We start from the raw sequence: 15,097 nt of genomic DNA on the forward strand, positions 1-15,097 counted from the left end.
TCTCCAAATACTACCGCTGCACCATCGAGAGCGTCCTGACCGGTTGCATCACGGCCTGGTATGGGAATTGCTCTGTCTACGTCCGCAAAGCCCTCCAGCAGGTGGTGAAGATGGCCCAGTACATCACTGGGACCGTGCTACCACCCATCCAGGACATCTACTCGAAACGGTGCCTGAGGAAGGCCCGCAGCATCATCAAGGACTTTACACACCCCAGCATCAGCTGTTAACTCCCTTACCGTCGGGCAGACAGTATTGGATCATGAGATCTGATACCAACAGGCTCAGAGACAGTTTCTATCTACAACCCACCAGACTGCTGAACACTTGAACTGGACTGAGTACCTGCTCTGATTCTCCACACCTTAGCACACACACACACACACACACACACACACACACACACACACACACACACACACACACACACACACACACACACACACACACACACACACACACACACACACACACACACACACACACACACACACACAGCAATCATAAACTTGCTTGACCACACACACACACACCACAACTGCTGCTACCAGACTCTTATTATGCTTGCTAAATACTGCACAATTTAAACACTTGTCCCACAATCATCCTTTCCCCAAAACAAGTGTAAATATTTTACTCTAAATTGTGCCTTCTTGTATTATACTTATGCTAAGGTATAATACATGTTTATTATATTCTACTGAGACATTTATTTAATGTTAGTATTCTTTCATTTGATTATTTCTTATTGTGGGACTCCTCTCCTCCTGCCCTCTCCCTAATGACCATGGAACTGACTGGTGAGGTGATAACAATATCACTTACGGCATATGATGAGGACTATCATCTATCTAGATCAGGGGTCACCAAGGAGAGGCATTGAGGATGACCACATTACAGTCATGTAATGGGTCACTTATTATTGCCATCAGCTTACCTCTATATGATCATCACTCTGAAAGTAGGTATAAAAGCAATAGGAAGTGAAACATAGCTGATGTATTGGTAGGCTGTACAGCATCAGTGATGCTGCATCGAACAACATCCGGTTGACGTAACACTATTTAGATACATTCAGAGTGGGAATGTATTGTTTAACTCTATGGCCCTGGGCTTAATAAACTGTTCCTGCGTGTGATTGGTTGATCTGAGAAGAAGTTACAAGATTTGGGCTTAAAAACACTCATTCTGTTTCCCAGTCCCATCCAGGCCAATGGTTTGCCTCCTATGGGACAAAGAATACTTTGAATGTTATTTTTAGGTTTGGAAAAGCTCATCTGCTTTTCCCTAGGTGAGAGGCAGCCCATCTGATCCCATCAAACATCATGCTCCCTTTCCCTGTGCCTCAGCCCAGCTGTCTAATGCTCTCTCTCTCTCTCTCTCTCTCTCCCTCTCTCTCTCTCTCCCTCTCTCTCTCTCTCCCTCTCTCTCAATTCAATCCAATTCAGGGGGCTTTATTGGCATGGGAAACATGTGTTAACATTGCCAAAGCAAGTGAGGTAGATAATATACAAAAGTGAAAAAAAACAATAAAAATGAACAGTAACCATTACAAATACAGAAGTTTCAAAACAAAAAAAGACATCATAAATGTCATATATATATATATATATATATATATATATATATATATATATATATATATATATATATATATATATATATATATATATATATATATACAGTCTTGTAACAATGTACAAATGGTTAAGGGTACACAAGGGAAAATAATATCTCTCTCTCTCGCCTATGATGAGAGGGGGGAAGAGGGATGTGAGTGATGATTATGATGATGGTGTGGTGGTGATGAAAAAACTGATGACGTTGACAGTTATCACAATTATGTTAAATATATGCTATTGTAACATATTGTTGAAGGTCCTATAATTGAGCGAGTACTATGTGTTTTAAACATCTGTTTGTGTTCGACTCACATGAAGGACTACACATACCAGAGCTCCATATTAGCAGGGCACAGAGGGGAGTGCCTGTCTGTCTAGTGGTTTGAGGGGAAGTTCCAGTGAGAATGAAGAATGTGCTACAGAAAGAACCCAAACTATTAGAATCTGCCAAAAATAATACATATATTTCACCTGGCAAAGTGGCAAGTTTTAATCTGATCTGCATTCCATTGAAAACCAGTAAAAGACAATTAAAAACCGGGCCCAGAGTGGAGGTGTAGCGTAAGATTTAAAGGTGTAGAGACTAAAGAAAGATTGGCTGAATGATAAATATAATATTTATTACATTTGCTTCATGCTTCGATTTAGATATGGCAGCTTATTCCCTCCTCATTGGTATCAATTTATTGAAATGCAATTAAACCTCCTAAGAATATGATTTTTAAACAATATTTCTGGTCAAAGTCAATATTATCCGTGCTTTAGTTTACGGTGTTTTCAAATAGCATGTTAGTCCTTTACAGTCGCGGCACTAGGACCCTGTAATAGGTGCAGCAGGATATCCCTCTGGACTCCGTTGGGAAACCGGACGCATGCGCTCATTTTACTAGCAGCACCTCTCGATCGGTACAGCACGCGGAGTGGGATAAAATATAACAAAACGTTGTACCTGCTTAAAGGAGCCGTGGTCTGTGTGGTACCACCAACCAACTCACCGCGTTTTCAAAGAAAACCTCCATTGCTTGGATCTTGAACGGAAAATATTGAAAGTGGTTTTTATAAAGAAGGAACTGAGAAACGACTTTAACAAGTGGATACTGTAGGTTAGTGGTACTTTGGCAGACGCCTAAGATATATATATATATAAACGAGATTACTCGGCAAGGAAGATGAGAAAAACAATACCTGCAAATTAGGACCAGCTGCTCAGGACTTCTACAGAAGTGGTCCATTGGACAAGAATGGCTTGATTTTTTTTTTGGCGTGAATGATGGGCAGATTTTGACAGCAGCACTCATGCTTCACGGAAAGAAAAAGAAAGTTTGTTGCGTCTGATTTGGATATTATATTCTGAGACACGTTGTGTTGTCTATATTGCTATAAATCGGCGAGACCACCTGTTTGGTGTCGGATATTCATCATGTCCAAAGTGATCCAAAAGAAGAATCACTGGACCACTAAAGTTAACGAGTGCGCGGTCCTCAAAGACGCTCGCGGTGACTTAAATGTGCAATTGCTCGGTGGTGCGGAGAACGGAGAGTTCGCCTACATCGGACAAGTTAACGATGGTATCGTGGTTTACAAAAATGGAAGATTAACAGAGGGGGCGTTGATATTGGAAGTAGAGAACCTCTCGATCTCTGGGTTGCCCCTGTATGATGTACAGACAGTGATAAAGAATTGCAGTGGTCCCATCAGATTGAGAACGGTCAGACAAGGTAAGAGATGGCACTGAAGCAGCAGCAGCAGAGCGTCCCAGAGCGCCTCAATCGTCCACACTGAGTGATGTATGAAAGTGGACAAGGCACTAAAATGTTATGTAATAAATATGTACTAAATCATTTCCCACTTTTCAGAATTCCATTCAAGGTTTTAGTTCTGTCAGATATGTACATACTCATACATTGTGAGTGATTTATGTATGTTGAATTGCCCTTTTCCCCTTAAAACAACACCCACATGCCTTGCATTTCAGCAGTTAAATTACTTATGATTGGAGTGTACCATACCGACGCTGTAGGTGATATATTGGCTGTCGCCTACCCATTAGGCCTAAGGCACGTATTGATAGTTGACTACATCCCAACCTCTGCTCATACCATAGCAGGAAGATGACAACATTAACAGAAGCATACAAACAGCAGCTCTGGCCAGTGTGAACTGTTCATGGTCAACTTGACTCATCCTGGCCTTGTAGTTTGACACTAAGCCAATGTGACACAAACCCAGTGTGTCTGGCAGGCTTGTATGAATGCTCAGAGCTATGATGTAGTGCCTGTGCCACTCTGGGATCGGACTGATTTTAAAACGTTTCTTTGTGGTTAAAAGAGAGGAGGGGGGGAGGAATCACAAAAATATATATTTTTTCCACATCTATTTGTTTATAAACCCTGAGCACATAGGCCTACTTCCTTGGCCCAAATAAGGAACCACTGGATGGGCAACCTGCGGACTACCTACTTTCTTGTCAGTTTCATACAATAAATTCCCAACTCAACACACAGTCCATGCCGCATGGTTCTAGTTATGGTTGATGAATCCCCTCTGTATAGGCTAATGGGAAGAAGGTGGCCATCCTGCCCATGCTCATAATGACTTGAGACAATATCAGGAAGCTGGCCAATCAGCTCCCACTCCAGTCCCAGTGCTCCACCAGGCTCATTTCCAGATCCTGTTTGGAGGGATGGAGGAGGGGATGCCGTGGTGATAGTCACATGACCATATGCCACTTCAGGTAAAAAAAATTCATGCTGTCTAGGAAATGTTCTCCCTAATCAGGCTTAATCAGGAAAATATGTTTGGCAACAAGGGCCATCTGTATCCTATGTTAAGTTTAAATGTCCTAATTTAGCTCAAATTAATGTCTATTTTATTTAACTAGGCAAGTCAGTGAAGAACAAATTCTTATTTACAATGACAGCCTAGGAACAGTGGGCTAACTGCCTTGTTCAGATCTACACATTTTTACCTTGTCAGCTCTGGGATTCGATCCAGCAACCTTTCGGTTACTGGCCCAACGCTCTTAACCTCTAGGCTACCTACCGTGGCTGTCATTTTCATAGTTTGATGACTGCGAAGGCAAAAGGAGGTGCTGATTAGGCTATTGTCCATCAGGTGGTAAACTTTTCTGCATCCTCACTCAAGTTCAGGGTACAGGCTGGGCATAGCATGTTTTTGGTGCCGATTGTGGCTTTTTAACGGCCAACAGTACGTTGTTTTGTAGGGGATTGACTACAGTACACACATTACTGAGCTGCCACCGGGTGCCACATGCCATTATATGGCCATGCTGCTGTATTGACACAGTAGCTCTGGCAGAGTCATTAACTGGATTATGCAATATGTGCGTAGTTTCGACATGTATTTCCACACTCCCTGCTTTGTTGAAAGGACTCCTGCTGTATATCATAAAGAGAGAGACATGTTTTTGATTGACATTTCCTATTTAATACATTTAGTCTCAGTCTTTTGGGTATCTAGTCTGAACACTAAACTGTTTAGGAGGGAACTTGGTTGCAGATCATTATCATGTCTGAAAGTATGATAAAAAATAATCTATTTGGTCTAAATCTCCCCCCCCCCCCCCCCCACACACACACACACACACGAAGGCTTTAACATGGAAGCGGATTAGTGTACCTCAAGGCTCCCATAGTTAATGGACCCATGTGTTATTTAGCAAGTCCTCGTGTGTGTTTGCTGTGGGATCAGTGCATGGCGCTCCATGGGGCTGGGCCGATCAGACCAGGCAGCATGAAACACAGCATCAAGGTCAGGGGTCAGTGAGGAGGTATTTAGTGTCTGGATCACATCAGAGCACAGCATAACTCCATGTGATGCTGTTAATCCCCTCCTAATATACTACACTGGGCTGACTGAGTCAGTTATTCAGCCAGGGATCAGTCTGAAGGAAAGGCAAAGACAAGTTCATTTACAGTGGTATTCAAGTTTTTAAAGTTTCACCAACATGTGTGGCTAGCCTGAAACTTTGCAGGCTCAGCAGATTTAAACTCTGTTGTAAATCCAAAAGGAAGAATTTAAACTTTTTTAAATTGTGGTGCGATTATAGCTAGCTGGTCCTGTGGCTCAGATTTATGGCAATGTGGGTGGTAGGTCGAGAATCTCTTTTTCAGTGGGTGTGTATTCATGGATGCCAAGGGAAGCCAGGCTTCCCCAAAAATGTACCAAGAAGAAATCTATAATTATAATATCTCTGTTTCTCTGTCATAATTTACCTTTAATTCGCAAGAGGCTGAATACAATATATATACAAAAGTATGTGGACACCCCTTCATATTAATGGATTTGGCTATTTCAGCCACACCTGCAACAGGTGTATAAAACTGCATGGTTGTGTGCAATCATAGGCAGTAGAATGGTCTTATTGAAGAGCTCAGTCACTTTCAATGTGGCACCGTCATAGGATGGCACCTTTCCAACAAGTCAGTTCGACAAATGTCTGTCCTGCTAGAGCTGCCCCGGTCAACTGTAAGTGCTGTAATTGTAAAGTGGAAACGTCTAGGAGCAACAACAGCTCAGCCATGAAGTGGTAGGCCACACAAGCTCACAGAATGGGACTGCAGAGGGCTAATTCGTAAAAATTGTCCTTCATCGGTTGCAACACTCACTACCGAGTTCCGAACTGCCTCTGGAAGCAATGCCAGCACAATAACTGTTCGTCTGGAGCTTCATGAAATGGGTTTCCTTGGCCCAGCAGCCGCACACAAGCCTAAGGAAACACTGTCACCACTGATAAATCCACTATAATTGAGAATTTCAATAAGCATTTTTCTACAGCTGGCCATGCTTTCCACCTGGCTACTCCTACCCCGGTCAACAGCACTGCACCCCCCACAGCAACTCGCCCAAGCCTTTCCCATTTCTCCTTCTCCCAAATCCAGTCAGCTGATGTTCAGAAAGAGCTGCAAAATCTGGACCCCTACAAATCAGCCGGGCTAGACAATCTGGACCCTTTCTTTCTAAAATTATCTGCTGAAATTGTTGCCACCCCTATTACTAGCCTGTTCAACCTCTCTTTCGTGTCGTCTGAGATTCCCAAAGATTGGAAAGCAGCTGCGGTCATCCCCCTCTTCAAAGGGGGGGACACTCTTGACCCAAACTGCTACAGACCTATATCTATCCTACCCTGCCTTTCTAAGGTCTTTGAAAGCCAAGTCAACAAACAGATTACCGACCATTTCGAATCTCACCATACCTTCTCTGCTATGCAATCTGGTTTCAGAGCTGGTCATGGGTGCACCTCAGCCACGCTCAAGGTCCTAAACGATATCTTAACCGCCATCGATAAGAAACATTACTGTGCAGCTCTATTCATTGATCTGGCCAAGGCTTTCGGCTCTGTCAATCACCACATCCTCATCGGCAGACTCGACAGCCTTGGTTTCTCAAATGATTGCCTCACCTGGTTCACCAACTACTTCTCTGATAGAGTTCAGTGTGTCAAATCGGAGGGTCTGCTGTCCGGACCTCTGGCAGTCTCTATGGCGGTGCCACAGGGTTCAATTCTTGGACCGACTCTCTTCTCTGTATACATCAATGATGTCGCTCTTGCTGCTGGTGAGTCTCTGATCCACCTCTACGCAGACGACACCATTCTGTATACTTCTGGCCCTTCTTTGTACACTGTGTTAACAACCCTCCAGGAAAGCTTCAATGCCATACAATTTTCCTTCCGTGGCCTCCAATTGCTCTTAAATACAAGTAAAACTAAATGCATGCTCTTCAATCGCTACCTGCCCGCCTGTCCAACATCACTACTCTGGACGGCTCTGACTTAGAATACGTGGACAACTACAAATACCTAGGTGTCTGGTTAGACTGTAAACTCTCCTTCCAGACCCACATCAAACATCTCCAATCCAAAGTTAAATCTAGAATTGGCTTCCTATTTCGCAACAAAGCATCCTTCACTCATGCTGCCAAACATACCCTTGTAAAACTGACCATCCTACCAATCCTCGACTTTGGCGATGTCATTTACAAAATAGCCTCCAATACCCTACTCAACAAATTGGATGCAGTCTATCACAGTGCAATCCGTTTTGTCACCAAAGCCCCATATACTACCCACCACTGGCTCCATGTCATCTACAAGACCCTGCTAGGTAAAGTCCCCCCTTATCTCAGCTCGCTGGTCACCATAGCATCACCCACCTGTAGCACGCCCTCCAGCAGGTATATCTCTGGTCACCCCCAAAACCAATTCTTTCTTTGGCCGCCTCTCCTTCCAGTTGTCTGCTGCCAATGACTGGAACGAACTTCAAAAATCTCTGAAACTGGAAACACTTATCTCCCTCACTAGCTTTAAGCACCAACTGTCAGAGCAGCTCACAGATTACTGCACCTGTACATAGCACACCTATAATTTAGCCCAAACAACTACCTCTTTCCCTACTGTATTTATTTTATTTATTTATTTAGCTCCTTTGCACCCCATTTATTTTTATTTCTACTTTGCACATTCTTCCATTGCAAATCTACCATTCCAGTGTTTCACTTGCTATATTGTATTTACTTTGCCACCATGGCCTTTTTTTGCCTTTACCTCCCTTATCTCACCTCATTTGCTCACATCGTATATAGACTTGTTTATACTGTATTATTGACTGGATGTTTGTTTTACTCCATGTGTAACTCTGTGTCGTTGTATGTGTCGAACTGCTTTGCTTTATCTTGGCCAGGTCGCAATTGTAAATGAGAATTTGTTCTCAGCTTGCCTACCTGGTTAAATAAAGGTCAAATTAAATAAATACAAATAAAACAATAAGCTCACCATGCTCAATGCCAAGCGTCGGCTGGAGTGGTGTAAATCTCGCCGCCATTGGAAACGCATTCTCTGGAGTGATGAATCACGATGAATCACGCTTCACTTCTAGTGGAAAACCTTCCCAGAAGAGTGGAGGCTGTTCAAGCAGCAAAGGGGGACCAACTCTATACTAATGGCCATGATTTTGCATTGAGATGTTCGGCAAGCAGGTGACCACACACTGCATGACCAAAAGTATATCTTACCGGAGCAAGCATCTGAGCGAGCGAAACAGCGCCTCTCTGTATGTGTAGCCCATCTATCTGATGCTGTCTGGCCAAAAAGAGTATGACATTGTTGTCGCCCATAGCATTGAATGCATGGGAAGCCAGCGGGCATATGGCTTCCCTTTTTATAAAAATAAATAAATAACTGCATAAGCAATGTGTGCATTTTCCCACCAGAGATGTTTCCATCAAATTGACTTGTTGGAGATACAAAGCTGTGCGTGATAACGTAGTGCACATAAAAACACATTCATCTTATTTAATGGATTAAAAAAAATCAAAGTTGAATGGGTTTTCATCACATTTTCAACTCTACTGATGGTTTTCTAACCAAAACGATTGCCTTTTATATAGCGAGTGTAGCCCACTCTGGTATTGACACATGCACTCTAGCCAACCGCGTACTCTGCATAGCCTATTGGCCCTTTCCTAAAGTAGCCATGGATGGAGATAGGGATTTGGACTTGTGGTTTTACTTAATTCTCCATTCTGGCCAAAGATTATAACGGAGATTGTGATCCAGCCATAAATTAATACATTGTGCCCCTGGCCTGAGAGGATGGAAGTTCAATATGTAGCTAGATGTAGAAGTCTAATGTTAACTAGCTGGCTCAATGTTGCCTGTGAAAGGAAGTTAGGCTAGCAAGCATTTTAGCCAGGTAGCCTAGAACACAGACAATCACAATCATGGACAGCCACATCATATTTAGCTTACGTTGATTGGACTATATTGTTTTTGTTATCTTTTAGTTGTCACTGTATTAAACTAAGCAGAGGTGGAATAGTGGAGGCAGCTCCTGTTTTCTTTGCGACTTGCGGTAACTCTCCGGTGTTCTCAATTGTTGTTTAGTGGTCCCGAAAATGTTGGAAACATTAACTTGCTTGACCATGCTGTAGGTCATGTTTGTTACATGCAATAGGCTTTGTGAACTTCACCAGACAGAGGTTGCTCTCCGGTTTTATGATGAAACGTGGGTGTGGTTGAATTTATTCTGCAGCTGTGTCTTATTGTCTCGGCCTTCTGCTTGTATATCACAGTGTCAAGGCATATGAACTAACAGGTTATAGAGCAAACAAAGCAATTATCACAACACAGGTTGTAATATGGATGTTTTATTCTGGCTTGGCTTCCCCAGTGGTATAAAAAAATAAAACATTTATTATATCTATTTATTTTTTTACCTACGTGTTGCTACTGTTCTCCTCCTGTCTTTGCATGTGCAAGCATTTATTTCCTTTTCCTCTGTGTGAACCCCCACAGCCCCCCCCCCCCCCATCTTTTGTATTCTCTGACACAGTTGACCAGCTCAACTTCCCCTACACAATGTGTTCAGACACAATCTCTGGGTTTAATTTACCTGTGTTAGTTACAAAGGAAGTGCTCCAGCTGCTTCCGCTGTGCTCCAGTCTCTTTCTGCCTGCCTGCCTGGATGGAAGGTGTTGTGCCCTTCAGATCCATTCTAATTGTGATCCCATGATGTTCAGAACTCCTGTCAACAGCCTCTTCGTCATCATGGTCATTCCTCAAGGAGGATACAGTCGGTGACATTCTTTAATTTCTCCAACCCCCCTCTTGATTTCCTGTCAGACGATGAAGTCGCACACGTCTTGTTGAGTGGCTGAGATTTGGATTTAGAGCTTCTAGATATTTCTCCCAGTTCTCAGTCTTCACTTCCCATCTCTTTAACACATCCCAAGCAGTGGATCATTTGACAAATCTACTCCTAAGGCCTCTGCTTATTTCCACATTGTCAATGTGGCTGTCATATTAGCATAATCCCATATGTGGGAGGTGTTTTTCAGGCACAGTCGTGTGCAGTACCACAGTGTATATGGCGTCTAATGGCTGAGGGGTTTGGGAATGAGCTTACTGTGAAGCCTTTGACTGCTATGGTAAGTTTGATTTAAATGCGTCCCATTGCAGTGACATCAGAGGAGAATTGCATTCCATAGTCACTCTGCAATCCCACACGGTGTTCATTAGAAGGTTCTGTTGACCGTTATACAAGGTTGTGTTCTTCACATCGAACGCATGCAGGAATCTGATCATCATTGCATTTGATTTTGATTTGATCAGCCTGGAGCTGAGCGGGGCAGATTGTGACTCATGCTGATGTGCCAAAGCCCTCTGTCAGTTTTGCTGTTGTTTTCGCAAATTAGATGCAGTATTGCTCCAACGGGCATACTGCTACCAGGAAGTCAATTTATATGAGCAGAAGTAGATGTTAATAGTCTTGGCGGCATAGAAGTCAAGAATCTTCCATGTTCAAATTACATACTAATAAGCAGGAGCCCATAAACTCACACATACCTTCTCTGCTATTGTCATAAAATATGAAAACAGCTTTGGAATCTAAAATATTCATTTGCTTTGATTATTTTTACTTGTATTTAGTCAGTCTATCCTCTGTTCTCTGGAGATGCTTTTTTCTTTACCTTTTTAATTATACTTAGACCAGACCAGTGCCCTGGGGTCCGATTACACATCTCATTAGCTTCTGCTGGTGCCCACCCATCTCTCTCTCACACACACACACACACACATTTCTTGGGGATTTGAAGACAGGCCGTCCTGATTAAGAGGATTATATAGACATGGTTGTGTTTTCCACAATAGCCAGCAGACTACACACACTCTCTGGGGTGGTGTGTTTCTGTTGGGTCTGGAAGCCCAAGGCATGGCATACACACACTCTGGGGTGGTGTGTTCCTGTAGGGTCTGGAAGCCCATGGCATACACACACACTGGGGTGGTGTGTTTCTGTAGGGTCTGGAAGCCCAAGGCATGGCATACACACACACACACTCTGGGGTGGTGTGTTTCTGTTGGGTCTGGAAGCCCAAGGCATGGCACACACACACTCTCTCTCTCTGGGGTGGTGTGTTTCTGTGGGTCTGGAAGCCCAAGGCATGGCATACACACACACACGCACACACACTCTCTCTCTGGGGTGGTGTATTTCTGTGGGTCTGGAAGCCCAAGGCATGGCATACACACACACACACACACTCTCTCTCTCTGGGGTGGTGTGGGTCTGGAAGGCATACGCATACACTCTCTCTCTCTCTGGGGTGGTGTGGGTCTGGAAGGCATAGGCATACACTCTCTCTCTCTCTCTCTGGGGTGGTGTGGGTCTGGAAGGCATAGGCATACACTCTCTCTCTCTCTCTGGGGTGGTGTGGGTCTGGAAGGCATAGGCATACACTCTCTCTCTCTCTGGGGTGGTGTGGGTCTGGAAGGCATAGGCATACACTCTCTCTCTCTCTCTCTCTCTCTCTCTCTGGGGTGGTGTGGGTCTGGAAGGCATAGGCATACACTCTCTCTCTCTCTCTCTCTCTCTCTGGGGTGGTGTGGGTCTGGAAGGCATAGGCATACACTCTCTCTCTCTCTCTGGGGTGGTGTGGGTCTGGAAGGCATAGGCATACTCTCTCTCTCTCTCTGGGGTGGTGTGGGTCTGGAAGGCATAGGCATACTCTCTCTCTCTGGGGTGGTGTGGGTCTGGAAGGCATAGGCATACACTCTCTCTCTCTCTCTCTCTCTCTCTGGGGTGGTGTGGGTCTGGAAGGCATAGGCATACACTCTCTCTCTCTCTCTCTCTGGGGTGGTGTGGGTCTGGAAGGCGTACGCATACACTCTCTCTCTCTCTCTGGGGTGGTGTGGGTCTGGAAGGCATACGCATACACTCTCTCTCTCTCTGGGGTGGTGTGGGTTTGGAAGGCATAGGCATAGGCACACACTCTCTCTCTCTCTCTGGGGTGGTGTGGGTCTGGAAGGCATAGGCATAGGCACACACTCTCTCTCTCTCTGGGGTGGTGTGGGTCTGGAAGGCATAGGCATAGGCACACACACTCTCTCTGGGGTGGTGTGTTTCTGTGGGTCTGGAAGCCCAAGGCATGGCATACACACACCAGAGGAATCCCCAGTCCACCTCTCTAGCATGCTGTTCCATTCTTCTTCATCAGCTCAGTCTCCATCTTCTCTTTTGCTCCTCCATTCTCTCTCAATCTTTGATCGTCTCTCTCTTTGTCATCTGAGTGTGTGAATTGTGCAGCCTCTCGATGATGGGGTTGGTCTCAGATGTCTGTGAACTAACTTGGGCTGACTTGGCAGAACCCTTCTCCCCATGTTAACTCTTGAAAAGATACCGTACCATAAGGACCTTCATGGGAGTTGTGGATTAGTGTGTGTCACATGGCATTGCAGTAAGTACCATTTTCAGTAGTGACACTTGGTGGGTCGACGAAACAAACACATTTGTATAACGAGAACCAGATTGGATGCAAATGTGTGTGTTTTACACAGGACTATGATTTACATCTACCATCTGTGTTTCTGGTGTCTGTTCAGGATATGTTTTGATGATTCATGTTTGTAAAAATCCTGCATTAGCATGCTCTCCGAGCACATTTGACATTTAATCACCACCCAAATGTCATTCATTAATTATAATTGTTATTCATTTAGACCCTCATTAGTCACTATGAATTACCTAGAGAAACATGAATGTGTGTGTGTGTGGGGGGGGACTTCAGGAGTTTACTCCAAATCTCTCATCTGGAAATGTCAGCTGCTGTGATTGACCAGCATTTGGTTTCCTTGATGGAGAAAGCATGTGGCTGTTAGCTGGAAACTGCTGTTATCTAATGCTCCAAAATGGTGGTGTTTAACAACCGATGTCATCATCTGTACAGGTGGGCTAAATCTATATGCTCAGCAATATGTGGTGGTAGTATAGTGCCAAATGCCATAGCCATGGTGATATACAGTACAGGGCAGTACCTTTCTCTCTAGCAGACCTTTAAACATGTCCTGTCCTGGTCCCTTCATCCACACCTAAGACTTGCTGGGCACAGAGATTACAACCAGACTCGGCACGTTATCAACACCTTCATAATGACTCCTAGTTCAGACTACACACACGGGTGTTGCACTGATGGACCCCTGTAGACACATGCTGGTCCGCTCTTTCACATCATCCACATCATCCCTTGTAGCTCACTTGCGCAATACTCTGTGTGTGTGTGTTCATACTGTTCACGGTCCTCCCAACGGCAGCAATCTGCATAGACTTTTTAGAAAGCTCTGTTCTTCTGTCCTTCCTAGCATGGCCAGATAGTTAGCAGCAGTTCTGTAGTACTGTGATCTGATTGGCAGTGATGGTGGACGTCTGTTTCTGTGACGACTCCCAATGGGAGCGGAGCAGTGGAGGAGCGGCGCAGATGCCACGGGTCAGGGCCGGAGGTGTCCCCAATGTGACATGTGCTGTTCACTCTGTCCCCATCGATCAATCGCTCCTCTCCCTCAGGCAGGCACGTCAGGAAAACAGTCCCCCTCCACAATTTGCTCCCTGCCCTGTCATGGCGTGGGCAGGCCAGCCAGAACATGCCCCACACACACAGGCATACACATCTCCTTTTTAACACAGTTGTTGGTGACATTGGCTATGAATGTTTCCTAAAAAAAACATATTGAATTAGGTGAAATGTTGTCTTACTTGGAGACTCTGTTGTTCTCCCTAATAGAACAGGGGCCCCCTCCCTCACAGTACAGTACCTCGCCCTACACACACCCCTATGGAAACAATGATGTTATGACTATGTCAAGGAGTTAATTTCCATGCCTTTATTTATGCTTAGATTCTCCCTGACTGACAAGCTGAATTTAACAAACTGTTTGAAGCAGATGCTTGTGGCCAGGCTATTCTGAACCCTTTAATGTGGAGATTTGTACTTCGCTGTGTTAGTTAAAATGTTAATGACCAGAGTGGTGATCTTTTGGCTCGCTTTGGAATTGCATCATCACTTTTTAAAAGTGCCACACAGCCAGCATCAAACTCTGAGGGTTCAGATATACACACACACCACTGCTCTCATGATCTCTATCACTCTGCAGTGGAATGCTTTATTCATGTACTGGGCGATGTAGGGTTGTACTACAATACCACATTTCACATGGTAAATAAGAACACGAATTTGACTAAACTATACGGTCCTATTAAAAACATACTTTATGTAAATTGTGTGGTTTTATAGCTCGCAAAATAAACAAATGTGACTCTAGATGGCAACATAATGTTTGTTTCTAACATTAGTGCTGTTTTCCTCCTCTGCTATTTTGTTGTTTTCTTGCCATGATACACCTACAGGTCTCTGCTCTCTGTCAGCCACAGGTTGTTTTCTTGCCATGATACACCTACAGGTCTCTGCTCTCTGTCAGCCACAGGTTGTTTTCTTGCCATGATACACCTACAGGTCTCTGCTCTCTGACAGCCACAGGTTGTTTTCTTGCCATGATACACCTACAGGTCTCTGCTCTCTGTCAGCCACAGGTTGTTGTTTTTTACAGGAACTTGCCTATTTTTAATGTTGTCCTTAGGTTTGGTTTTGGTTCTGCTTCTCCTCATGGTGTGGATTAGTGATGA

General features: G+C 44.2%; 1 protein-coding gene across 1 annotated transcript in view; it reads left to right on the forward strand.

Moving 5' to 3' along the window:
• Window positions 1-2,492: 2,492 nt before the first annotated feature.
• LOC116374198 (membrane-associated guanylate kinase, WW and PDZ domain-containing protein 1-like) overlaps window positions 2,493-15,097 on the forward strand; it is a 133,107-nt gene continuing 120,502 nt past the window's right edge. Inside the window, exon 1 of the mRNA XM_031825013.1 lies at window positions 2,493-3,340. Within this exon, the coding sequence (XP_031680873.1) occupies window positions 3,043-3,340 (298 nt within the window). The 5' untranslated portion in view covers window positions 2,493-3,042. The remainder of the gene's footprint in view (window positions 3,341-15,097) is intronic.

This window comes from Oncorhynchus kisutch, linkage group LG5 (assembly GCF_002021735.2).
Source record: "Oncorhynchus kisutch isolate 150728-3 linkage group LG5, Okis_V2, whole genome shotgun sequence".
NCBI lineage: Eukaryota > Metazoa > Chordata > Actinopteri > Salmoniformes > Salmonidae > Oncorhynchus > Oncorhynchus kisutch.